This window comes from Mirounga angustirostris, unplaced genomic scaffold, assembly GCF_029215605.1.
Source record: "Mirounga angustirostris isolate CCGP_5_RB_7025 unplaced genomic scaffold, mMirAng1.0.hap1 SCAF_6, whole genome shotgun sequence".
NCBI lineage: Eukaryota > Metazoa > Chordata > Mammalia > Carnivora > Phocidae > Mirounga > Mirounga angustirostris.
Window position 1 is genome coordinate 101185238 of NW_026991714.1, and position 25371 is coordinate 101210608.

At 56.5% G+C, this 25371-nt stretch overlaps 3 protein-coding genes across 3 annotated transcripts in view; 2 read left to right on the forward strand and 1 right to left on the reverse strand.

The window, feature by feature from the left end:
- The window catches only part of LOC129045918 (cadherin-23-like), a 56914-nt gene extending 52067 nt beyond the window's left edge, over window positions 1–4847 (forward strand). Inside the window, exons 11-15 of the mRNA XM_064595535.1 lie at window positions 5–107; window positions 1428–1553; window positions 2291–2494; window positions 3806–4264; window positions 4840–4847. Coding sequence (XP_064451605.1) covers window positions 5–107; window positions 1428–1553; window positions 2291–2494; window positions 3806–4264; window positions 4840–4847 — 900 coding nt within the window. The remainder of the gene's footprint in view (window positions 1–4; window positions 108–1427; window positions 1554–2290; window positions 2495–3805; window positions 4265–4839) is intronic.
- Window positions 2265–22922, forward strand: LOC123846527 (cadherin-23). Its single transcript, XM_045878023.3, has 24 exons — window positions 2265–2494; window positions 3806–4264; window positions 7357–7473; window positions 8572–8796; window positions 9382–9551; window positions 9776–9913; window positions 10869–10988; window positions 12478–12655; window positions 12804–13015; window positions 15103–15294; window positions 15447–15560; window positions 16165–16294; window positions 16404–16655; window positions 16764–16925; window positions 18469–18725; window positions 19078–19175; window positions 19585–19705; window positions 19786–19865; window positions 20003–20043; window positions 20204–20264; window positions 20748–20877; window positions 21081–21203; window positions 21610–21714; window positions 22596–22922. The coding sequence occupies exons 3-24, from the start codon at window positions 7365–7367 to the stop codon at window positions 22920–22922; spliced, it is 3345 nt and encodes a 1114-aa protein (XP_045733979.2). The 5' UTR covers window positions 2265–2494; window positions 3806–4264; window positions 7357–7364.
- A 978-nt stretch (window positions 22923–23900) lies between these two features.
- Window positions 23901–25371, reverse strand: part of PSAP (prosaposin) — a 33884-nt gene continuing 32413 nt past the window's right edge. The window contains exon 14 of the mRNA XM_045878018.3: window positions 23901–25017. Within this exon, the coding sequence (XP_045733974.1) occupies window positions 24982–25017 (36 nt within the window). The 3' untranslated portion in view covers window positions 23901–24981. The remainder of the gene's footprint in view (window positions 25018–25371) is intronic.

Sequence of the window (25371 nt, forward strand, 5' to 3'; positions counted from 1 at the left end):
TCAGGATTTTGACTTGCTGCTGATCTTTCTGGCAGACGAGAATGACAACCATCCCCTCTTTACTGAGAGCACCTACCAGGCAGAGGTGATGGAGAACGCTCCCGCTGGTAGGTGCCAGACCCACCTGGGAGTTCCTGCTGCTGAGGCACCACCTGGGCCCCAGATGCCTGAGGACCTCCCTTGCGCTTGATAGGGGCCCGGCTGAAGGCTGGCTGGGGAGGCAGCCTCACCGCATGGCTGACCAGAGACCCCGCAGGTGCAGAAGGGTGTGGAGGGGAGGAAGGGGCACCGCTCTTGAGGGGCTGGTGGGCCCCGGGTTGCCACACCTCTTGGGGGCCAACCAAAGAGGCCATAGATCTGCTTGGAAAAGACAGCTGTGGTCATTGGTTCCCAAAGTGGTCTGAAAGCCGCCCCATTACCCCCCCAAGAGGGACAATTAAGGCGTGAAGACTACCCAGGAAAGGGGTAAGCTCACCCCTCCCTGCTCCCTCACCCCAGGAACACGGGCATCCTAGAGGCTTCTGGAAGCTCAGGGAGCACATATAATCAGAGGAGGGGGGCCAAGGGGCCCCAGGTAGGCCAGTCTAGCCCCTTCCCTGCACGAGTACACTGACCAGCCTCACCCTGTTCAGAGGAACAGACTCTCCTTTTTACCGTGCCGCTGGGGAGGCCCCCCTCACCCCTCCTCCAGCCTCCCCAGCCCCAGAAGCTTGGGTTCTAACTCAGAAAGACATGAGCCACGATGCTCCTTGTCTCTGGCTGGACATTCCCCCTCCACCTCTTAATCCCGCCTATGTGTGTGCTCACACACGTACATGCTAGTACGTGCCCGTGTAAGGCATCGGTGTGGGCTTGCTCGTGCGCACAGACACACACATAGGTACCCGTGTGCAAACGTGCCCACTTGGAGTGGCAGACAGGGGCCCAAGCACGGGGAACCCTGGCCTGCCAGCACTCCTGGGTGTGTGTTCACGACTGTGACCACGGAGTCCTGAACACATGCGGGAATCACACCTTCCTAGCCGGGTACAGCCAGGCCCCTCTAAAGAGCATCTTGAACACACCCGTGTGGACAGACTGGGCTGGATGTGCATAGCTAGACAGTGCCCACACACTCAGGGAGCCCCCGACCCTCCCACGGAGTGCCCCTCAAAGGCTGCTGGGAAGGCAGGCGCGCTCCAGGCCGGCCAGAAGGGCTTGCTCACCGTTGTTGTGTTTTCTCCCCAGCAGGGCTTTGAGGCTGCTCCCCAGGCATCTGCGTCAGTCTGCCAAGGCTGCCGCAGCCCGGCCCAGGGCTTCCCCACCCCGTCCACCTCACCTCCCTCCCTCTCATCCATCGTCAGCCATGGCTCACCGGGGCCGGGGTGCGGGAGGGGGCGGGCGGGGGCCAGGTCGGCCCCGCAGTGACCCCTCTCCCCCTGGCCCAGGGACCCCCCTCACGGTGCTCAACGGGCCCATCCTGGCCCTGGACGCAGACCTGGACGTCTATGCCGTGGTGACCTACAAGCTGCTGGGCTCCCAGAGTGGTCTCTTCGACATCGACCACCACTCCGGTGAGGGCTCCGTGCCACCCCAGCTCTCCCAGCCTGGCGCCAGGGCTTCCTGCTGGGGTGCGAGTGACCCACCGCTAGATCTAGGGCCTCCCTTCTCATGCTAGATCCAGGCTCTCCGGGGGGACCCCATTCCTCGTAAGGCCCATTTTGCAGCTGGACTAAGTGCCCTGGGGCCGGGCAGGAGGAACGAGCAGGAGGCTTGGAGCCAACCGAAGGGACCTGCTGGTGCATAAGCTCTCAGCCTAGGCAATGAGCCCCCAAACCCGCTCCCTCCATCTGCTCATGCCCCGGGCAGAGGCTCAGGCCCCTGGTCCACCAGAAGCAGCCAAAGGTCTGTCCTCAAACCACTTCCAAAGTTCCCCAGAGACCGTGTCCCATCAGTCCGGTCCTGGACAGGAGGCCAGCTTGGTGACAGGTGACAACAGGAAGGGATATGCTGGTGAGCAGGTCAGTGCTCCCCCCTGGGTCCCTCGTCCTAGGCAAGACTCAGGAGCACTGCAGAGGGTACCTGGGGAGAGGCTCATCCCAGGAAACTGGCTGCTGGGGGCCCTCCCTAAACGCTGCTTGTTGAGCCTTCAGGGAAGAAAATCACTGCGTTGTCTCCCCCGCTCCACTTTCATCTCTTTCCCCTACCACGCCCCTGCCTCTCTCTATCCCCTCCTGGCTGGCTCTTGCCCCGTCTCCCCACTGTACCCCCTTTCCTTTGTGTCTCCTCGGCTGGTGGTGCCGGGTGCCAGGCGTGGTGACAGTGAGGTTCGGTGTCATCATTGACCGGGAGGCCTTCTCACCCCCGGTCCTGGAGCTGCTACTGCTGGCTGAGGATATTGGACTCCTCAATGGCACAGCCGACCTGCTGGTCACCGTCCTGGATGACAATGACAACTGGCCCACCTTCAGCCCTCCCACCCTCACAGTCCACCTGCTAGAAAACTGCCCACCAGGTAAGCAGGGCCCAGGCCGGACCTGCTTGCTGGTCCACGGGGATTGGAGCCTCACAGGTTGGAGGCAAAATTCACCCAGTGCGGAGAAAGAAGGGCAGCAGGGCGGGCAGAGAGAGCAGTGGGGGGCGGGGGGCGTCAGAAAAACCAGGCGGCCCTCACCACCCTGCTCTGATCCACAGTGTTTGTCTGGAAAATGAGATTATTAAGATATGTTCCATCCGTGTCCCTGGACGGAAAGACTGTTTTAAAGTCAAAATAGGATGAATGTGATTGCCATCAAAATCAAATATGATTTGGAGGGTATATTTGATTCTAAAGGTCAGCTGGAAGAGTAAGAACATTCTGAGATAGAAGTATAAATAAGGTAGATTTGCCTTAATTGTCCCTCTTGGGGGGGTAATGGGGCAACTTTCAGACCACTTTGGGAACCAACATGGTAACATGTTACAGAACTGTAGTATTTACGACCACATGATAGGAGCACAAGACTCTGGGACAAAGTAACCCAGGAACAGATACTGGTAAATTAAGGAAAGTAATATTATGTGATTAAGGAAACAATGAAGGGGGGCCTGGCTGGCTCAGTAGGTGGAGTGTGGACTCTTATTCTCGGGGTTGTGAGTTCGAGCCCCACATTAGGCATAGAGAGCACTTAAAATCCTTTTTTTAAAAAAAAAAAAAAGGAAACAATGAAATCAGTTGTGAAAACTAATTACTGTGCAAAATATCTATTAATATTCAGTGCAGATTCTCACCCCATATCAGACACTAAAATGAAACCTAAAGACGTTCTAGAGAAAATACAAAAGAACAGAAACATTTACAAACAAAAGAAAAAACTTCAGGTGAATGTTTCGCTGATTTCTGGTAAAGAGGTTCTAAGCATATGAGAAACAAAACTCAAAAAAGGAAAACTATTAAATTTTGGTGCATACTAAGTTAAATTTCTTTACACCAAACAATAGCAACCAATATTGAAAGGCAAACAAACTGAGAAAATGGTATCTGTCCCCAGTTATCATAATTACATAGTTTGCATAAGTTGACAGATAAGTGGACAAAGGTCAAAAGCAGACAATATGCAGAAGATATTACTAATCGTTAAGTTAGTAAAGATTTTTCAATCTCTCAAATAATCCTAAAGTGTGAAATAAAATGAGAGTTACCTACAAAGTTGCAAACATGCTAAAAGATAACCACGGGCAAAACTGGCAAGACGGGGCCCTTAGGAACCACCAACAAATGTATCCTGATATAAGGTTTTTGGAAGAGGCCACTGCGCTCAGCCACTCCCCATTCCCACCCCCATAGGATTCTCAGTCCTTCAGGTCACAGCCACGGACAAGGACAGTGGCCTCAATGGGGAGCTGATCTACCGAATAGAAGCGGGGGCTCAGGACCGCTTCCTCATCCACCCAGTCACTGGGGTCATCCGTGTCGCCAATGTCACCATCGACAGGGAGGAGCAGGAATCCTACAGGCTGACAGTGGTGGCCACCGACAGGGGCACCATCCCTCTCTCCGGCACGGCCATCATCACTATCCTTATCGACGACATCAATGACTCCCGCCCGGAGTTCCTCAACCCCATCCAGACGGTGAGCGTGCTGGAGTCAGCTGAGCCAGGCACGGTCATTGCCAACGTCACTGCCGTTGACCGCGACCTCAACCCAAAGCTGGAATACCACATCATCGGCATCGTGGCCAAGGACGACACTGACCGCCTGGTGCCCGACCAGGAGGATGCCTTTGCTGTGAATATCAACACAGGTACAAGGGCCTGCTCCCCTTCCACCTCACTCCTGACCCCCTGCCCCAGCCTCCTTGCCCTCTGCTGTCTTCCTGATCCTCCCTTCTTTCTGTTCCTCCCCGTTCCCTCAGCTGCCCCCCCTACTACTCTCTTCCCCCACCCCCAACACCACACTGTCCCCTCTCTTCTCCCTCTCTTCCCTGGCTCCTTCCCTCTCTCCTCTCTCCTCCTCCTCCTTGTATCAGCTCCATCTCTCCTTCCAGTCTCCCTCACTCTACCAGTGTTCCATGTGAGAACGCCCACCTCACCACACTCTTGCCAGTACTAAATATTGTAGAGCTTTCGTGTTTGTAATTGTATAGGAAAATGGTACCTTGTTTTAATATGTATCTCTTTAATAACCAGGTGGTTGAACACTTTCTTCATATGTATGCTAGTCATTTAAGTCATCTGTAAATCTTATATATACCCTTGATGATTTTCTTAAACTATGACAAAAGAAACAACTGTGGCTTATCTTTCATGACCTATGCAGCTTATTATCATTTTGATGGCTTTACCATTTTCCCAATAGTTTCATGTTTTTCTCCTCTAGGGAGTTAGGAAGGGGACATGGGACCCCTACAGGTATACTCCTTGAAACAAGGCCAAGAAGAGTGACAGAAAAACTAATGTGGCTATGACAAAATTCTAAAAATCATTGTTATTCAGAGAAATGCATAGTAAAACAGCAATGAGATAGCAATTTTCCATATGTAATTAGCAGATGTTAAGATGCTGGACAGTATTGAGTATTGGTGACAATGTGGGGACATCAGAACGCTCATACATTACTGTAGGAGCTTAGACTGCTTCCACCATCTAGACAGCAGTATAGCACAAAGTCCACTCATACCCCATGATTCAGCAATTCTGCTTGTGGGTATATGTCCCAAGGATATTCTCAGGTCAGTAACAGGACTATATGCCATGTTACCTGCCATGTTATTGGTGGTGGGAGTTGGAGGCCACCTGAGCATCCATCCCTAGGAGATTGGAGAGTAAAACATGGTGGGAGTACCCCAGGAATACTCTGCAGCAGTCCGAAGTGATAGATTAGATTCACAGAGAAAGGTGGGTAGACCTTAAAAATAACTACTTACTGAAAGAGTAAGAAATAGAATGGGAGATATATACATATCACAGTCCCACTTGTGTAAATGTAAAATACACACACACACACAAATACATGATTTTCAGGAACACTTCCAAATGAAAAATATACTTCAGTCTATTACAGTGATTGACCAAGGGGAGAAGAGGGGAGAGGAGATACATACATAAAACAAGAGTGGTACCAGTGACCACAGGGTGCACTAACCCAAAGAGTACGATTCACTCAATATGCATCTGAGGTCCAAAGGAAAAAAGAAGACAGGAAAACCGTGAGCACTAGAAGAATTTAGATGGGTTAGCCATGCCCCAGGGGAGCAAACTCCCTGCTGCCGTGGTTGGTCAGGACCATGGAAAGCTGCTCTGTGCCCCGCCCCACTTTATGCTGGGCTGATGCCTTTACCACTTTTCTCGGCTCTGTTCTCCCTCCCTCCAACTGACTCTGTTCTCTCTATTTTTCTTTCCAGTGTCCTCTCTGCCCCCTCTTCCTCATGCTTTCCCTACCCCTGTTGCTTACCTTTCCTCCCCTTTCTTCTTGCCAGAGCCTCAGCTCCCTGAGTGCTCCTATCCCATGGGGCGCCCCCTTGCTTTCCTGCTTCCTACCCACCCCCTTTCCCTTCCACTCCCTTCCCTCTCAAACCTCCTGCCCTGGTCTGCTCTGAATCCTACTGCCCCCCATGCCCTGCTCTGCTCCATCCCCTCTGCACCCTGAACTAACTGATGTTAACCCTTTCTCTCTTCCTCATGGCTGGCAGGCCTGCAGGTTTGAGCTCGGTTTCTCTGTCACTTCCCACCTCATCTCTGCTTCACCCCATTGCCTTCCTCCATACCATACCCCTACCACCCTTCCTGTCCTGTGGGGCCCAGGCCAAGGCCGGGGCCCAGCCTTCGCAGACTGAATGCAGCCACCCTCTCCCCATCCTCGCTCCCCAGCCTCGGGGACGGGGAGCGAGAGTAGGAAGAGGAGGAGAAGGCAGCGGCCCAGGGTAAGTGACCGCCCGTGGCTGGGAACCCGAGGAAGACAGAAGCCCAGCAGGGGGTCTGCCAAGGGGGAAGGCAATCCCAGAGGCCACACTGCCTGCGAGGGAGCTGGAGACAGAGAGGCAGTTTCACCTAGGATCAGGCCCCCAGGCCCTCCAACAGAGCCCAGCCCTCCAACAGGCCCAACTACGTCTGTCCAGCTCAAGCCCCAGCCTCTGGAGGGTTCCTCTGTGATTCAGGGGCAGGCAGGGGCTGTGGGGAGCGGGGGGCAGGAGAAAAGGAAACAACTCCTTGCTAGTGTTAACACAGGACGGTGCTCCTTGCCCACAATCCGGCCCTGTCATGCCCCACTTAATCAAGGCAAAGAGGTAGGCCTGACTATCCAGCCTGCCCCACCACTGTCCCCTCCAAAGAACACCCTCAGGGATTTCTAGCTGCCTTGACCTTTTATACTTGGTCTCCCTAGAATACAAGCATTGTTTAAGCTGTGATAAAATGCACATGACATAAAATGTACCACGTTAACCATATTTAAGCATACGGTTCAGTAGTGTTAGTATACACGATTGTTGTAGAATATAAGCGTTTTTGAAACAAGCAATTACATGGCACTATGTGTCCAGCACCGTTCGAAACCCTTTGCAAATGTAAACTCATTTTACGGTTATAATCCTCAAAATAGCTCTATGCAATAGATACTGTAATTATCCTCATTTTATAAATGAGGAAACAGGTGCAGAAATGTTCAATAATTTTCCCAAGTTCACCTGGCTAGTAAGCAGTGAGTGAGGGGCAGAGTGAGGTGCCCCCAGCGTGCAGGTGACTGTGGTCTCATCCCAGCCAAAGAGGTCACCGGCAAGTCCCAGTTCCACTGGGGATCGCTGCCCTTGGTGTGGTTTGGGGGAGCTAGCCAGGAGAGCCCCTGGGAGGCCCAGATGTTATGGGATTCCCCTCAAACTGAACCTAGTCTGGTCTACAGGGTCCGTAATGGTGAAGTCCCCGCTGAACAGGGAGCTGGTTGCCACCTATGAAGTCACTCTCTCGGTGATTGACAATGCCAGTGACCTACCAGAGCGCTCTGTCAGCGTGCCAAACGGTAAGGCTCCCCCCACGCCCGCCCTGGCATCTGCCTGTCAGGGTAGGGACAGCAGGCTGGGAACAGGCACAGGCCTGCCCCCAGGGACGGAGCAGCAGGACCCGCTCACTGCAGGGGCTGCCAGTGGTCAGGCTACACGAAGGGTATGAAGGGCGGCCACTCCAGGGAGGCTCAGTTGTGAGAGCTCAACGGTGGGTGATCCAGAAGCCCAGAACTGTGTGTGATCTTGAACCCAAAGGCTCTGAGTGGGAAGGAGGTTTGGCAGAGGCTGGACGGGCATTGAGAAATCGACCGGCCAACAGAGACTTGGGCCAGAGTCCCACCTCAGAGCCAGTGAGGAGCGTGTGGTTGGCATGTGTGACGGGAACCTCAGATCCAACGGCAAACTGTGGGGTCAGCCCAAGGAAGGAAAGCACGAGGAAACGTGAATGTCCATGGAGGCCAAGACACCACTTTGGAGGGCGCGGGCACCAGAGCAGAGAGGGGTGCAGGCCGCTGCCCTGCTCGCAGCCTGAGGCATGACTGGGAGGGGCTGCTAGAGGAGTGGATTTTGCATGGGCAGAGCAGGAAGGGGAGGGTCACCCAGCTGCAAGGATGGAGAGATAGACCTGGCAGATATTGGCTGCTTATCTTTACAGGCCAGAGCCCAAGCTTTCAGGAAGGAAGAGCAGACCTGGCCATTGCCGACATGTCCCCTGCTCAGAGGGCAAGGGCCCAGGCGGGTTACATAGAGGGGATACCTCAGACTAGAAGTAGAAGGCCGGATCATGGAAAGGGTCTTCGAGCCTTAGACCATCACAGTCCTCCTACCTCATTGGACAGGTTGGGAAACTGAGGCACAGTAAGGGCCAGGGACTCCGCCAAGTTTCACTCAGCCGGTTGGTGGAACCCAAACCCCTTCCCCTATGGAAGAGTGAGCGACCTAGACCAGGGGAAAGGGTCACATGCGACCGCACGAGGGTTGGATCGAGCTTCAGGGTGTCCCAGGAGGGCAGTGAAAGGCCACCACCCTCTTCGGGCTTGACTGACACTTAGGAAGGCCAGGCCTAGCCACACTGGTGTCCCTCACGTCACCCTCACCCCCTGCTTCCACCCCAGCCAAGCTGACAGTCAACATCCTGGACGTCAATGACAATACGCCCCAGTTCAAGCCCTTCGGGATCACCTACTACACAGAGCGGATCCTGGAGGGGGCCACCCCAGGCACCACGCTCATTGCTGTGGCCGCCACGGACCCGGACAAGGGCCTCAATGGGCTGATCACCTACACTCTGCTGGACCTGATGCCCCCAGGCTATGTCCAGCTGGAAGACTCCTCAGCAGGTGGGTGGGAAATCTGCCAGAGGGGCACTGGGGGACATGGATCTGTGCCTGCTCAGCCTCCACAGGGGACCATGGCCCACTTGTTGCCCTCCAGTTGGGGCCCCACACTAGCCCCTCAGTGGGCTGGGCCAGATCCAATATGGCCAGCATTCTCGTCACTCCCAGATGCCCAAACTACAGGAGAGGAGAGTACCTAGTCCCAGGTGGGGTGGAGGCCCCCTCTGAGGTCTCCTGGACTCCTGGGATACTCCACCAGCGTCTCCACCACCCAGCCTTCCACTATGAGTCTCACTTAGGGAGCGAGAAGGCCAAGACAAGAATCTCTCAGAGGAGGTTCTGGGCTAGTTGGTACTCATCCCTTTGACTTGTGAAAAGCTTTCTCGCCCCTCCAGTAAGGAGAACAGCTAGATACCAGTTGCCGTGAGGCCTCTGGCCTGCCTGCCCCTGGGCACTGCTGCTGGGCCACCCTCCTTCTTCAGGGGGTCACCCCTGCCCCTCAGAGTTCCAGATCCTTCTCTTTATACTCTGGAGAGCTTCCATGAGTGAGGAGCGGCCAAACCGGCAGTGGGTGCCTCTGTGTCTTAGGGAAAGTCATTGCCAACCAGACGGTGGACTTTGAGGAAGTGCACTGGCTCAACTTCACTGTGAGGGCCTCAGACAATGGGTCTCCGCCCCGAGCAGCTGAGATCCCCGTCTACCTGGAGATCGTGGACATCAATGACAACAACCCCATCTTTGACCAGCCTTCCTACCAGGTGGGCAGCCGGGCAACAAGTCGGGTCAGGACCCAGGCCCAGGCCTTGGGGCCTTTGGGCATCTTCCACCCCTACCCTGCCGGCCTCCACACCCTGCAGGCGTGGCCACCCCATGAGCAGCTTGGTGCCCTGGGTTGTCTACCAGGTGAGTTTTCAGGGCAGGGGCATAGACACTAGGCCTGACCCGAGCCCGCTTTCTTCTCTCCCTGCCCGCTGGGCTCCAGGAAGCTGTCTTTGAGGATGTGCCTGTGGGCACGGTCATCCTGACCGTCACCGCCACAGATGCTGACTCGGGCAACTTTGCCCTCATTGAGTACAGCCTCGGGGATGGAGAGGGCAAGTTTGCCATCAACCCCACCACGGTAAGCAAGCCAACTGGGTGATAGGAAGGGCGCAGGGGCAGAGGCTGAGAAGCCACCACAAGTCATCCCGGCTTCTGGGTCCTGCCATCGGGATGTCTGTGGTCTCGGAGGTTTTTCCACCAAGTCAGCAAGCCCGGCAAGAGTCCCAGACATCCTGTAGACTGTGGCCTTTCTGTCCCTGTGGCCAGAGTTTTTTGGAACTAGCCTTTGTGGGACAAAAAAAATTCTGAGATGTGTCCCCACCAGACTAGAAAACTTGACTCGGGTCCAGGCGACTGCTTTTTAAAACTGTCAAGAGAGAGGTATAGGAAGCTCTGTGGAAAGTGGACACAGTGTTTGAGCTCCTGCTGTATCCATGGCCCCATATCAGTGCTGGGGGGCAGGGGGAGGAAGCCTCCATGGGTGTCTCCCCCATGCTGCCATGGGTCTCAGACTTGTGGGAGAGTAGAAACTCAAGAGAAAGGATGGGTGATGATTTCAAATGACTGTAAATTGGTTCAAAGCTGCTATTTCAGCACAGGGAGAGACCACTGTGGCCTGGGGGTGGCTGGTCAGGCAGGACCTTCCCCAGGGATGGGGTCAGAACTGGACTTGCCCTCCTACAGCCTCTCGCTGCCCACATCCCCCTACACTCTGCCCCGTCAGCAGGGTTCTGTCCTTCCTGCTCAATGTGAATGATCAGTCATGCCCCTGGCCTGGCACTGTGAACAGCAAATGCTCTACATCTGGCCAGGTAGCAAGCTCCAGCCTGGGCTGTCCAACCCATCTCCAGGTGGATTAGAGTCGTGAGGGCAAGCGGAGCCACTAGAATCCGAGCTCCCTGGGGATAGGGGCTGTTGTCTCTTCTGTTCGGTGCCGTGTCTCCAGAGCCTAGAACAATGTCTGGCGTAGAGTGAATGCTCAATAAATATCAGTTGGATTGATGAAGGACCTGATTCTACCCTCCCCTTACTAGGGTGACATCTATGTGCTATCCTCTCTGGACCGGGAGGAGAAGGACCACTATATTCTGACGGCCTTGGCCAAAGACAACCCTGGAGATATAGCCAGCAACCGTCGAGAAAATTCGGTGCAGGTAAGGGCCATCAGCCCAGGCCAGGGACACTAAGGACTGGAATTGTGGAGGCAGCAAGCAAAGCCTTAACTTTAGAGAACGCTGCAGAGTGGGAGCAGAGCCCCCCCACCCCATCCCCTCGGAGACATGGTGGCAGGAGGAGACGGCAGGAGCTTAGCTGGGTGAGTCAAATGGCAGTGGCTTAGGGAGATGGGGACTCTCTAAGAGAAATCTGTTGTGCCCAGCCCCTGCGAAGACAGTGTTTAAACATACCTGAGTGTAACCAAGTAAAGCCTGGGGCTCCAATGTCCCACTATCCATGGTGTCCCAGTGAAAACAACAGTCCAGCAACCAAACATAATTGTAACACAGTTATTTTCATTTATGTCCCTTCAAGAACATTAAGAGGGTTTCCAGTTCTCAGCCCCATTCCTACTCCGGCTCTAGCCTCAACACAGTTGCCCTGAGGCCAGCCTACCGCCTTCTAAGCTCTGTCCCCACTTCTGTCCAAAGTCCCATGCCTTGAGGCTCTGCTTTCTCCTTCTTTCTTCCCCGGTTCCTGCTTTGTCCAGTCCTTTCCGTATGCAGTTCTGCCGTTTCTCCCCACAATAGCCTAACCATCCAAGGAAAACTCTCCTGGAGCGTGGGGGCTGGTGAGCAGCTGGGTGGGCAAAGACAAAGTCCTGTTAGCAGGTCTCCCTAAGGGGGAAGGAGCCGGGAGCACTCACATGCCCGAATCCCATCCCTGTTACATTGCTGCGCTGGGAACAGCCCAGTATTTGGAGTCAGAAGACTAAGTAAGACTGCACTGGGCGTCTGGCATACAACCTCTCTGAGCCTCAGTTGTCAACTCTGCAGGAGGTGGGAGGCAGGGAGATGGGGAGTTGGAAGGTGTTTTGTGCACAGAACAGGGTTCTTAAAATCCTGAAGGGCTCTCGTGGGGATGCAGTCAGGCAGGGCGTCAGCAGCCAGAGGAGAGACGGCCTCCGGCCTGGTGTGGCCATGGGCCCCGCCCTGGCTTGGGGGTCGGCAGAGGGAGCCAAGTTCCAAGCCAGACACACATGCTAACCAAGAACGAACTTTTGGGAGTGGAGGAATCACAGGGCAGCATTAAGGTTGAGAAATTAAGAGTCAGATGTAGGGGCCACGGTGGGAAGGAGCAAAGGACAGAGTGGGAGGCGGTGGGGGAGGGCTCCCTGCTTCGGGACCCAGACACAGATACCTGGTAACCACAGGACTAGCTGCAGAGCATTAACTGGGGCCGGGAGCTGTGCATCACGGGAGAGCCTTACCGGCCCCTGAGAGAGGAGATATTACTGTCCCCAGCGCACAGCTAAGGACATGGAGACTCGGCCGGCGGGGGGCAGGGGGTAAAATAAATTGAGGTCGGAATCCAATAGTGGGCACTGTCTACGCTGGCTTTTACTCCTGTATGACCGAATCACCCGAAGCAGCCCCTCAGTATGCTCCTGACCTTTGACATCAGCCTCCCCGCCCCCCCCCCCCCCAGGTGGTGATCCAGGTGCTGGACGTCAATGACTGCCGGCCACAGTTCTCCAGGGCCCAGTTCAGCACAAGCGTGTATGAGAACGAGCCGGCAGGCACCTCAGTCATCACCATGATGGCCACCGACCAGGACGAGGGCCCCAATGGGGAGTTGGCCTACTCACTTGAGGGCCCTGGTGTGGGTAAGTAGCCCGCTCCCCACCTGTGATGCCTTGGGCGTGGGAGGAGCAGGCGGTGGTCTGCGCGGCCCCAGGCCAGGAGGAGGAGGAGGAGGGACGGGAGGGACATCTCAGCCAGAGCCAGGCCCGGCTCTCCTGTCCCACCCGCCAGAGGCCTTCCACGTGGACATGGACTCAGGTCTGGTGACCACAAAGCGGCCGCTACAGTCCTACGAGAGGTTCAACCTGACCGTGGTGGCCACGGATGGCGGACAGCCCCCACTCTGGGGCACCACCATGCTCCTGGTGGAGGTCATCGACGTCAACGATAACCGCCCTGTCTTCGTGCGCCCGCCCAACGGCACCGTCCTCCACATCAGAGAGGTACCACTGTCCCCTGGGCCTCCCGCCCACCACCATCTCCCTCCCGCAGTCACGCCTGGAAGAGCAAAAGGGTCCCCCTGGGAAGATGGGGAAACTGAGGCCACTATGCCAGTGCAAGGTCCTGGGCCCAAGTCTGACTGTCACTACTGTGACCTTGAGAAAGTGACTTCTCTGGGTGGTTTTTCATCCGCAAAACGGGACTAAGAATAGTAGATGCCCTAGCTCTTGCTCCTAGACGTCTGCCAAAAAAGGCGGCCTCCCCGGACACCCACTTCCCCTGTATTTGTGTCTCAAAATATACACACATGTTCCTTCCGTCTGTCTGCTGTTCCTGCTGATACCCGGCCTAGGGACTGGGGATGGGCATCCAAATAAGAAACAAGGGGAAGTGGCTGAGGTTCCAGAATTCCCCAATCCTTCTTCCATCCCTTGTTCTAAATTGCCTCATAAAGGCAGGGAGCATTCTTTTATCCCCTGCCCTGCCCCTCCTTCCTCTCAGCCCCCAGGCCCGACCTGCTCAGTGCTGGTCCACTCAGGAGATCTCCCACCTGTTCTCTGTTCCCCGAACTTCAGCATGCCTCCGCCTCTCAGAATGTCAGTATCAGGTCCTTGTCACTGTCCCCACTTTGAGGTCCCACAGGAAACATATCCCCCAGGGCTGAGCAGCAGGAAACTCTGTGCCCAGACCTTGTGAGTTGCTTTATCCGGTGCCCATGGCAGTGAGGGAATGGTCCTCTTTGCGCTGCCCACTGGGGAGCTCGGTGAGGCCAGCGCACGCTGAGTGACCCTGCAGGGGCTTAGTGCACAGACCTTGCCCCCCACCCCTCAGTTTCCATTTTCCTGTCAACCGTTTCTTTTTCTTTACCCTGATTTTTTTTTAACTTGTTCATTCTTGTTATAATTTATACGTTCTTGTAAGTGCCCTCAAATCTTTTTTGTGGAAGAAGGCAAGATATAAATTAATAATAATCTAGTTCTTTTCCACAACAAAGGCCCCATTTGCTATGTTTTCCCCTTCAAGACACCGTATTTTGAAAGATCCGTGTCTCCTGGGCGCCTGGGTGGCTCAGTCGGTTAAGCGACTGCCTTCGGCTCAGGTCGTGATCCTGGAGTCCCTGGATCGAGTCCCGCATCGGGCTCCCTGCTCGGCGGGGAGCCTGCTTCTGCCTCTGACCCTCCCCCCTCTCATGTGCTCTCTCTCTCTCATTCTCTCTGTCTCAAATAAATAAGTAAAATCTTTAAAAAAAAAAAAAAAAAAAGAAAGAAAGAAAGATCCGTGTCTCCCAAACAGCCAGCATTTGTCATCACGCTTGCTATTAATTAGATGTAACTACCATTTGGAGTCTCTGATTGTCCTGATCAGTGAGATACAAAGTAAAGCCATGCTGAGCTGATAATTTTTCAAGTAAAGGCCAAGAAATGTGCTCTTTTCCTTGTGCCCTGTGCAGCCTTATTATGGGTTAGTATATGATGTCCATCAGATTTCCTGAGATCTTAGACTTAACTCAAGGGAATCAGGAGCCTGGGGCCCAGAGAGGTAGAGTGCATGTCTAAGTCACACGGTGAATTTGTAACAGACTAGAACCCAGCTGTTGTCTCTATCCACCATGTCATCCTACCCGCCTGTCCCTCATTTTCGGGTACCCCACTGGGTAGATGGTGGTGTCTGGGGATACCTAGGGCTCCTATGATTAGGGTAGCAGAGCACAAGACAGACCCAGGGACAGAGGGGTAGCTGTGGCCTCAGCCTTTGGATTCCCCCTCCGCCTTCCAGTGGGATCCAAGAGACGGGGGAAGTCCCTGGAAGGGCAGTAACCCTGAGAGAGTGTGAAGCATGGTGGATGGAGACCAGGCAGGTCCACCAAGGGGCAGTGGAGTGGGGGTGGGGTGAAGGGATGTTCTAGCAGGTGCTCAAGACTCCAGGAGAGCAGCTAAGCCGGCAGACATTTCCTAAGGATGCTGGAAGGTGGCAAGGACAGTCTGCTGAGTGAGGAGAAAGCACAAGAGCGCCGTCAGGGCCTGGGAGCTGGGATTCTCTCAGACGCCCCAGGAGCCTCCCTGCCAACCCCCGCCACCCCCCACCGCAGGAGATCCCGCTGCGCTCCAATGTATATGAGGTCTATGCCACAGACAAGGACGAGGGCCTCAATGGGGCTGTGCGCTACAGCTTCCTGAAGACGGCGGGCAACCGGGACTGGGAGTACTTCACCATCGACCCCATCAGCGGCCTCATCCAGACAGCTCAGCGCCTGGACCGCGAGAAACAGGCCCTGTACAGCGTAAGGGGGCGGGGCCCGGGCGAGGGGCGGGGCCGAGGGCGGGGCTTTCCTCCGGCCACAGGGCCACCCCCTCCCCACCTAGAATGCCTGCCAGGGTGGTGAGCTGGCTCCCCGGGGGTGCCCTCCTCTGACTATGTTCTTCTGTCCCCCAGCTCATCCTGGTGGCGAGCGACCTGGGCCAGCCAGTGCCATACGAGACCATGCAGCCGCTGCAAGTGGCCCTGGAGGACATCGACGACAACGAACCCCTCTTTGTGAGGCCTCCAGTGAGCTCACCCCCGCCCCGCCCCGCACCAGCCACACCCACACAGGGACTCACCCGCCCCCGTGCTCACTGCCGCTACGTGTGGTTACATTTGGAAACCCTGCACGCCCCTCACAGAACAAATATTTACTGAGCAGTTGCTATTTCAAGGTACTACTCTGCAGTCAGCAAAGCCAACAGGCCGGCCTTGTGGAGAGGTAGCTCTCCTGATTGCATGCACGAGAGCACGCACAGGAAACCTGAAATTCAGCTCTGCTGCGCGGAGCTGCGCCTGAGCCCCTCCTGTTGACTCAGACTCTGCGATGTGCTGGGGTTTTTTCTTGTGTGCACCTGGGATGTGAGGTTCCCCGGAGACCGTGTGAGTGCGAGTGTGCGCACGTGCACATGTGTATGACTGTGCCCCCTTGTTCAGACATCGGCTCAGGTGTTCTGTGAAGCTCTTTGCTTCATAGAACAGGCCAGGCCAGGCCCAGCCCATGCTTCTTGATGTTCCAGAAGCTCTGCTCACCCCACGGGGCCTGGGCAGTGATTCCCTCAGCCCACAAAAGGCACTGCCTGGGGCCCTCCGACCTTGGCCTCCTGTGGCCCCCCTCTCCCCCCTGCAGAAAGGCAGCCCCCAGTACCAGTTGCTGACAGTGCCCGAGCACTCTCCACGCGGCACCCTCGTGGGCAACGTGACAGGCGCCATGGACGCGGACGAGGGCCCCAACGCCATCGTGTACTACTTCATTGCAGGTGGGGCCCGTGGGGGGCTCATGTCCTACCGACCCTGGGGCTGGAGAGGACCCCACCAGGCCCCACCCCGGCCCCACCCCCTCACCCTGTGCCGTGGTCCCGCCCGCAGCCGGCAACGCAGAGAAGAACTTCCATCTGCAGCCTGACGGGCGCCTGCTGGTGCTGCGGGACCTGGACCGGGAGCGGGAATCTGTCTTCTCCTTCATCGTCAAGGCCTCGAGCAACCGCAGCTGGACACCCCCGCGGGGGCCCTCCCCGGCCCTCGACCTGGTCACCGACCTCACCCTGCAAGAGGTGCGCGTCGTGCTAGAAGACATCAACGACCAGCCCCCGCGCTTCACCAAGGCCGAGTACACCGCAGGTGCCGGGGGCGGGGTCTGGGTCCCGGAGGCGGAGCCTGGGTCCCGGGAAGAGAGCGCCCCCTCTCTCCCCCGGCCCTGCCACTTAGATCCGCTTGCCCATTCCGCAGGAGTGGCCACCGATGCCAAGGTGGGCTCAGAGTTGATCCAGGTGCTGGCCCTGGATGCAGACATTGGCAACAACAGCCTCGTCTTCTACAGCATCCTGGCCATCCACTACTTTCGGGCCCTCGCCAATGACTCTGAGGACGTGGGCCAGGTCTTCACCATGGGTAGGAGCCTCCACCCAAGACCTCTGTCACTGCATGGACTGTAGTCTGGAGGAGATGGGGTCTGTGTGGGCACCACAGGGTATGAGTGACTGGCCAGCCAGCCATGTGAATCCTTCCATTCACCCTCCCATCTAACCGTCATCCAGCCAGCCCCTTGTGAATCCTTTCTTCCATCTACCTTTCTAGTCTCTGATCCACGTCTCCATCTCTCCATCTACCCACCCGCTTTCTCCTTCCTTCCTTCCCTCCATCTTCTCATCCATCCGTTATTCATCCATCCATCCATCCATTCACCCACGCATCTGTCAGTCTGCCCCACCCCGGGCATCTGTCCATCCTTCCTCTCACTCATCCATCCGTCCACCCATCTACCCATCTGTCCATTCATCCATCCACATTCCCATCCTCCTCCTTTCCGTATGTCCACCTGTCTTCCCATTTGTGTACCTCTCCCTCCCCCGGGTCAGGCATTGTGCTAAGCACTGGAGGGCACATATGTACCTAAAGGTATGCATGCTGACTTGTGCATTTGCCTGTGTGGAGAGCTGAGCCTCTTGGGTCAAGTTCAAGAAGGTGTCCTGGTGGGTGTCCCATGACCTTACTTCTAGACCCCACCCCTTCCCCACTCTTGCCTACAGGAGTCAGTCTAGACTCCTTCCTTGGCCTGCCTTTCAAGGTTCACCAGGTCTTCCTCCCAGTCCCTCTTCTGTTTCCACAGCCCGCCCACTACCTGTAAGGGCCCAGTGTCCACCCAAAGCTGAACACCTAAGCACTCCTTCAGCCTTTTCTATACTGCCCTCCGTTGGCCTTCGCTCTTTGTCTTCACCTCCTGAAATACCACCTTGACCTTCACCTCTGCCTTCAGATATGCTCCCCATTACCATCCTCTGGAGCCTAATTCACAGGCCACCTCCTCTGGTCACACAACCAGATGCCATCCTTTGTCCTCTGATCTACTGCTGCTCTTAGTTTAGTAAATCAAGGCACAGAGAGGCTACATAGCTTGCTAAAGGTCGCACAGCCAGAAAGTGGCAGATCTTGAACCCAGGTCTGCGGTCTTCTAAGACAAGACTGCCACAGCACCTCGGGTCATCTCTGTAGTACGGCTGTGGAATTCTGAAGTGCATGTGTGTGTGACAGAGAGTCAGTGGGGGGGCTCAGACGTGTTCCCTGATCCCCCAGCATGGGACAGAGGAGTCCCAAACTTACCATCCTTAGGTCAGTGCAGCCCACAGCTGTGTTTGAACTTGCAGGGTTTAAGTAAAAACTTAGAAATCTCTAGAAGTACCAGTTTGGGCAGCAGCGGCTGCCTTCTCTGAGGATGAGAGATCAGCTGAGCCGACACCAATGCCACTGCTCCCTCAGATGAACACTCACATTCGCTCATCCCCACGCCTCTCTCCCGGGCCCTGCGGGCACTTACGGCCTGAGATGCTGCCTCCCCTCGGTGTGTCCAAATGCCCCTGGCCCTCAGCCCTCCCCAGGGGGTTCAGGGGCACTGGCTGGTCCCTGAGCTGCACCTGCCCGTGGGCTCTTCCCACAGGGAGTGTGGATGGTATCCTGCGCACCTTCGACCTCTTCATGGCCTACAGCCCCGGCTACTTTGTGGTGGACATCGTGGCCCGGGACCTAGCAGGCCACAACGACACAGCCATCATCGGCATCTACATCCTGAGGGATGACCAGCGTGTCAAGATCGTCATTAATGAGATCCCCGACCGTGTGCGTGGCTTTGAGGAGGAGTTCATCCGCCTGCTCTCCAACATCACTGGTGCCGTCGTCAACACTGATGATGTGCAGGTGCCCCATGGAACCGCCCCGGGTCTAGGGGCTGTAAGGGGAGGGGGACCAGGCCACAGGGACGGGGCATGGCAGAGAGATCAGGGGTCTGAAAGGGGGGTCTGTGCCGCCTCTGTCATTCCCTAGCAACGTGGCCTCGGAAAAGTCCTTCCACGTCTCTGGCCCTCAGTAGCCTCACCTATAAAATGGGGCTAATAATAGTGCCCAGCCCCACGCAGTGAAGTGATTGGCATCATGCTTGGTCCTCAGGGAGCACTCAGCAGCGATGCGTTTATTGGCAGGGCAGGCCAGGAGGGGTTCCCCATCCCATTCCTTGCTCCTGCCACAGCCCACCATGCCCCCTCTCGCCTAGTTCCATGTGGACAAGAGGGGTCGGGTGAACTTCGCACAGACCGAGCTGCTCATCCATGTGGTGAACCGCGATACCAACCGCATCCTGGACGTGGACCGGTGGGTGGGGTCTGTGCTCAGACCGTCGGCCCGACCTCCCTGCCCTGGAGTTGGGGAGGGACCCCCCAAAGGAGACAGATAACACCATCAGGCTGGCTGTGGGGGGGTCCCCCCTCAGCAGGGCCAGTAGAGAATAGTTTGGGGGTGTCCTCCACCCCTCTGAGCCTTACTCTCCCCATCTGCAAAATGCCAAGTACTACATGGATGGCGAGGAGCAAGCAGGATCTTGTGTTGAGGGGTGGTGAACCCTATAAGATACAAAGCTATTCTAGCTGGGTGGGATCTGATCTTGCAAGGCTTGGTGGGGTTGAATTTGGGAGTCAGAGGCAAGAGCTCTGCAGACCTTTCTGCGTGGGACAAGCTCTTAAGGAATGGCTGAGGGGAGCTGAGGCCCTTGCCCCTTGCGCAGGGTGATCCAGATGATTGACGAGAACAAGGAGCAGCTACGGAATCTCTTCCGGAACTACAACGTTCTGGATGTGCAGCCTGCCATCTCTGTCCGGCTGCCCGACGACATGTCCGCCCTGCAGGTAGTCCTGGTGGCACCCAGCCCCGCCGCCCCTCTGCCCTGGGTGCTCTTGCCCACTCATGCCTGGCCCCACTCCCCCAGATGGCGATCATTGTCCTGGCCATTCTCCTCTTCTTGGCGGCCATGCTCTTCATCCTCATGAACTGGTACTACAGGACTGTGTGAGTGACCCCCACCTCCCTGCCCTGGGACAGGCTGACCAGCCCTGCTCCTGGGACAGTCACAGAGGTAGGCAGGGCCCTGAGATGCCAGCCCTGCCCAGCCTCCTTCACCAGCCCCTCTCTCTGCTTCCCTCCAGACACAAAAGGAAGCTCAAAGCCATTGTGGCTGGCTCAGCAGGTGAGCAAGGGCTGTGATTGGGGGGGGGGGGGGGGCTGAGAGGGCAGGAGGGGCCCCGAGGGGCCTAGAGTGCCTGCCTAGGCCTCACAGGGCTGGCTCGGCTCCCCCGGCCCAGCAGGGTGCACCCCTCCCCTCCATGCCCTAGCACTTCTCCCTACAGGGAACCGTGGTTTCATTGACATCATGGACATGCCCAACACCAACAAGTATTCCTTTGATGGGTAAGTGGGGTCCCTGAGCCCTCAGGGTGCACTTTGGGGAGGCCTGCCCAGGACCCAGTTGGAGTAGGTTCTCTACCACCCCTCAAGCTCTGAGGGACCAGACTAGCTAAAACTTGGGGTGGTGGTGCCCCCTAGTGGGCCAGTCACCCTTCTCTACACTCAGAAACTATTGGCTGAGCTGGGATCCACACCCTAATTGGGCCCCAGTGCCAGGGGACATAGACTTTGGATACCACATGCAGAGTGAGGCCGCTGGACCCAAGCTGATCCAGACTGACACGTCGCCCTGGTTCCTGCAGGATCCTAGTGTGGGAGGGTGCACCCCTGAGGACCACAGGCAAGGGGCCTCCTTCTCATGGCCCTGAACCACCAGTCCCATGCTGGCCAGGGAAGAGGGCAGGGGTTAGTGGGGAAGCTACAAGAGCATCTGTGCACTCAGGCTGTCCCTCCTCACTCCAACCCCCCACCACCCCCAACATGCAGAGCCAACCCCGTGTGGCTGGATCCTTTCTGTCGGAACCTGGAGCTGGCTGCCCAGGCTGAGCATGAGGACGACCTGCCAGAGAACCTGAGTGAGATTGCAGACCTCTGGAATAGCCCCACCCGCACCCATGTGAGCCGGGGCCAGAGCTGGGGGCTGGGGACAGTCGTGAGGGATGGGGTGGAGGTAAAGCAGGTCGTGGCCACTGCTCACCAAGGAGCTGGGTTCCGGGGGTGGGGGTGGGGGGATTGTATCCACTGCTCCGGGTGTGTTGTGTATGTACACGTTTGTGCATGCAGTCTACCTCTGCTCCAGTTCGTGTTCTCTCTCCCCAGGGAACTTTTGGGCGTGAACCGGCAGCAGTCAAGCCTGATGATGACCGGTACCTGCGGGCAGCCATCCAGGAGTATGACAACATTGCCAAGCTGGGCCAGATCATTCGGGAGGGACCCATCAAGGTGAGTCCTCCCTGCAGGCTCCTGCACCACACCCCCTCAGGGCCCTGCATCCAGACCTCTGACCGCACTAGGACTAGCTGCAGAGGATACAGGAATGGGGGAGGATCCTGGGAAACAACTTTTCCACCTCTAGGCTCAGCTAGAACTGGGCAAGAGTGACTGCGCAGAAAGAGGGGCCCGGGCACCAGGCTGATGGGGAGCTGCTTCAGCCTGCAGTGGCCTGGAGCCCACATGGGTCTGGCTGGTCACTGTCACCAGCAAGCTCTGCTCCCAATCCTCTACCCTTGGATCAGGTGCCTGTGCACCCTAGACTACTAGCACCTTCCATCACCCCCATCAGAGTTAGTGAGGGGTGTGGCAAGCAGGGGAGGGCCTTGGTGGGGGGTTAACCCTCTCCCTCCCCCAGGGCTCGCTGCTCAAGGTGGTCCTGGAGGATTACCTGCGGCTCAAAAAGCTCTTTGCACAGCGGATGGTGCAAAAAGCCTCCTCCTGCCACTCCTCCATCTCTGAGGTAGCCGGGCGGGCCCGGAGCTGTGTGCTGTGCCCCAGCGCTGGGGGTGCTCATTCCCTCCCTCCCTCTCTCTCTCAGTCTCTCTCCCCAGCCACCTTCATCCTTCTCAGTCTCTAGAGTTCAGCATCCAGGGCCAAAGACAGCAATGGGTGGGGTCCAGGAAGTCTACTTGCTGGGCTCCACAGTGGGCTTTCCCAGGGTGGGTACTGGGGAGTGTTTCTCAGACTTGAGGGGCCCAAGAAGATGCCCTGAAGGAGTGATGTCCTATAGGAAACTGGCTCAGGGTCAAATGGGTCTATACAGGTTTGTTTGCCTGCAGTAATGTCAACACTTTAAGAACTCAGACTTTATTTAAAAACCCAGATTTCCAATTGGGCCAACAATTCCCAAATGGAATAGGCCAGAGCTAACAGTTCCACACGGGACAAAAGTGCCACATGGTGAATTTCCACTATATCCTGTCACCCCTCCAACTTCACCTGTGGACACTCCCTACCTGGCCAGAGTGGATCCTGTTTGAGGATAGATTGGTAACAAATCCAGATCCCAAAACTGCATCACAGGATCTTTATAGACCATTAAATACACAGAATTCAAGATTCTCATGGGAAGCCCACGTTCTAAGAACACCACCCTAAGTGTCCGTGGTGCCCCCTTTGTACCCAGTTTGAGAAACACTGTCATCCGATGACAGGCCTACTGCAGCTCGAGCCCTGAGTGCCCTGCAGTCACCTGTGTGCGGGAGGGAAGAAACAGTGACACAGCAGGTGTGATTCTGGGGCCAGCCACCTGCTCAGCCCTTGGGCGTGGCCCTGAGCCTGGGCGGGTCCCAGAGCCGTGGGCGGGTCCCAGAGCCGCGGGCGGATCCTGGCCTCTTGCAGCTGATCCAGACGGAGCGGGAGGAGGAGCCGGGGGAGCGCAGCCCCGCCCAGGGCAGCCTGCGCTTCCGCCACAAGCCGCCCACAGAGCTGAAGGGGCCCGACGGCAGCCACATAGTGCACGGCAGCACTGCCACGCTGCTGGCCACTGACCTTAACAGCCTGCCCGAGGACGACCAGAAGGGGCTGGGCCGCTCGCTGGAGACCCTGACCACGGCGGAAGCCAGTGCCTTCGAGCGCAACGCCCGCACGGAGTCGGCCAAATCCACACCCCTGCACAAGCTTCGTGATGTGATCCTGGAGAGCCCCCTGGAGATCACGGAGCTATGACCAGACGGGGGGGCCTCGCTGGTGTCCCCCATCCTCCCGGGGCAGGGCAGAGCAGGACCACAGTGTGGGCCCCTCCCCAGGCCGGCCAGGGCTGTCCCACCTCGGGCTGGCCTGGTGGAGCCCGCTCCCGTTGCTCAGACTCCACCTCTGCCAGACGCCCATTCAGCACCTGACATCTACCTTCATAAAATTTGTTATTTTTTTAAGAAAACCAAACAAAAATGATAAGCATCTAAGGACAAGGTAAGGAGGGTCACTGGGGACCCAGGAGTCTGAGAACGAACTCAGCCCAGGCTGAGCTCTAAAAAGGCCACGCAGGCCCTCTCCCTCTCCCCTCCCCACATCCCTGTCCATCCCCCACCCTCCCCCGCCCCACGCCCAGCACCAGGGGAGGGAGGCCCAGAGCTGGCTTACCCCACCTGGCCTTGATTCTGACTTCAGCTCAAGTCCCAATGCATTTCTAGCACATCCCCCGGCTGGATACCCAGCTGGGGGCCGTGAGTGATCCCTACCTCCCCACACGGACATGGTCAATGTCAGCGAACTGCGTTCTCTACATTCCACTGGCTTCCCAAACGTGCCGGCTCATAAAGAGAAAGGACTGGTGTTCCCTTGGGTTCTGAATGTAGAGTGTTTGTGTGTATTCCTTTTTTAAATTAAGTTATTCCCTCAACATTTTCCCCTTGATTTTAACTGGTACTCACTGAACGTTTCTGGAATGGTCTGCATTTTAAATAAGAAAAACAACTCACAAGGAGGCAATTCAATTCGTTGTGGGCTCAGTAAACTACCCTCGGGGTTGGCCTGGGGCAAGGGGGAGGGGGCCTAGTCAATGGGGGGGGATTCTCTTTGCCCACTTTGCTCGCTTTCTGCGGCCAAGAGGGGCCAGAGGACCCTGGACACCCACAGGTCCGTGGCCCTGCAGCAACTCAGAAACCAAACGCTGGCTGAAGTGTTACAGAAGCACTCAGGCTCAGGTCTGGTTAACAGACTTTATTTATTGTTAAATCACAGAAACTTTAGTGCAAAATGAATCAAAAAAGTCATTAAGTCCATTTAATAGCAACTGCATGTCTCGCTGTCTCCTGGCAACTAGAAGTGGGGCAGAAGAGGAGGCCCAACGGGAGAGACAGGCGGCAGCCAAGGCCCCGGGACAGCACCCCCAGCACCCCTCTACCTGACAGAGGCTTAGGAGCTTCTCATCCACATTTACATCCACATTTATCTGACGGCCAGAAAGACCAGCTAGGAAATGGGGGATGGAGGTGAGGGGCCGGGAGGCACTAGAGACGCCCAAAGCAAGGCTCCAGCGGCCGGGTGGACACGAGAGCAAGCAGGCGGCCACTGCTGTCCACACACACATACATACACGCCAGGCCCACAGGACCTGCACGTGGAGCTAGCAGACGACATTCAGACAGGTTTCCCCCTCCCACCCAGATCCAAAGAACCCCGACCAAGGCATCACCAGGAAAGACAGCCCAAAGCTGAATTGGAGGGTGACCAGGGGACAGCGACCCCGAGACCCACCCAGGCCTCCTGAGCAGATGCCTCCCGAATCTCCCCTACGGTGAGAACTACGTGGTTTTAAAAAGCCTCTATTCTGAGCCTCTGATCTTTCATGTAACACTACCTTTGTTCTGCTTCTCTGGAGCGGCCCAGGAAGAAGGGAGGTCCCTGCTGAGGGATAGGCAGAGGGCTCAGAACAAGGCCCCAGCCAACATGATGGAGAGCCTTCTGTCAAGCAGCTCTGGCTCACGCCAGCCCCCAGAGCCCCCCACCACCTCCTCCAGGGAACCACCACACAAGGGCAGGCTGAAAGCCCTCCAGTGCACGGTCCATCCTCACCCGTCTAGGCAAAGGAAAGGGACAGTGAAGCAGCGGGGCAGCTGCAGGCCAGGCGCCTCCCGCACGGACAGCAATGCTACGGGGGACAGGAAGGAAGGGAGGGAAAGGGAACCTATTTTTATAACAGAGTCAACAGATGGGAGTGTTCACTGCCCCAGACACACAAGTAGGAAAAGATGCTGTAGTTTCTCCAAGATGGAACGTCCCCCTTCTAGTTCCACACGTGACGTTTGCAATGCTCCACAGCCTGACGGGAGAGAGGAAGCTGGACTTAGTCTTCGTGTGACAAACTCTACTCCTGGCCTGTTCCTGCAGCAGACATCACCCAAAAATGGAACTTGTTCTCCTGTCCTAGTCAGCTGGACAGCACCCCACTTACAACTGGGGAGCATGTGGCCCCCGAGCGTCGGCGACTCCTAAGGCAAGAGTCCAGAGCAGCAACTGCAGAGCCCCTGAGTGTTTTACAGGTGAGCACCCATGCAGGAGGGCCCGGGACCCCTCCACCTGGTTACAGGCGGAGTCCCAGCGTTCAGCAGGCGGCATGGAGGCCCCCAAGGCAGAACTCACCCAAAAGAGTGCACCCTGGCTCAGGCCTTGAGAA

Coding starts and splice junctions, on each gene's coding strand:
- LOC123846527 (XM_045878023.3), top strand. CDS start 7,365: ATGGTGAAGTCCCCGCTGAACAGGGAGCTGGTTGCCACCTATGAAGTC. Junction 9,552..9,775: donor TTGACCAGCCTTCCTACCAG/GTGGGCAGCCGG, acceptor GCTGGGCTCCAG/GAAGCTGTCTTTGAGGATGT. Junction 12,656..12,803: donor ACTTGAGGGCCCTGGTGTGG/GTAAGTAGCCCG, acceptor CCCACCCGCCAG/AGGCCTTCCACGTGGACATG.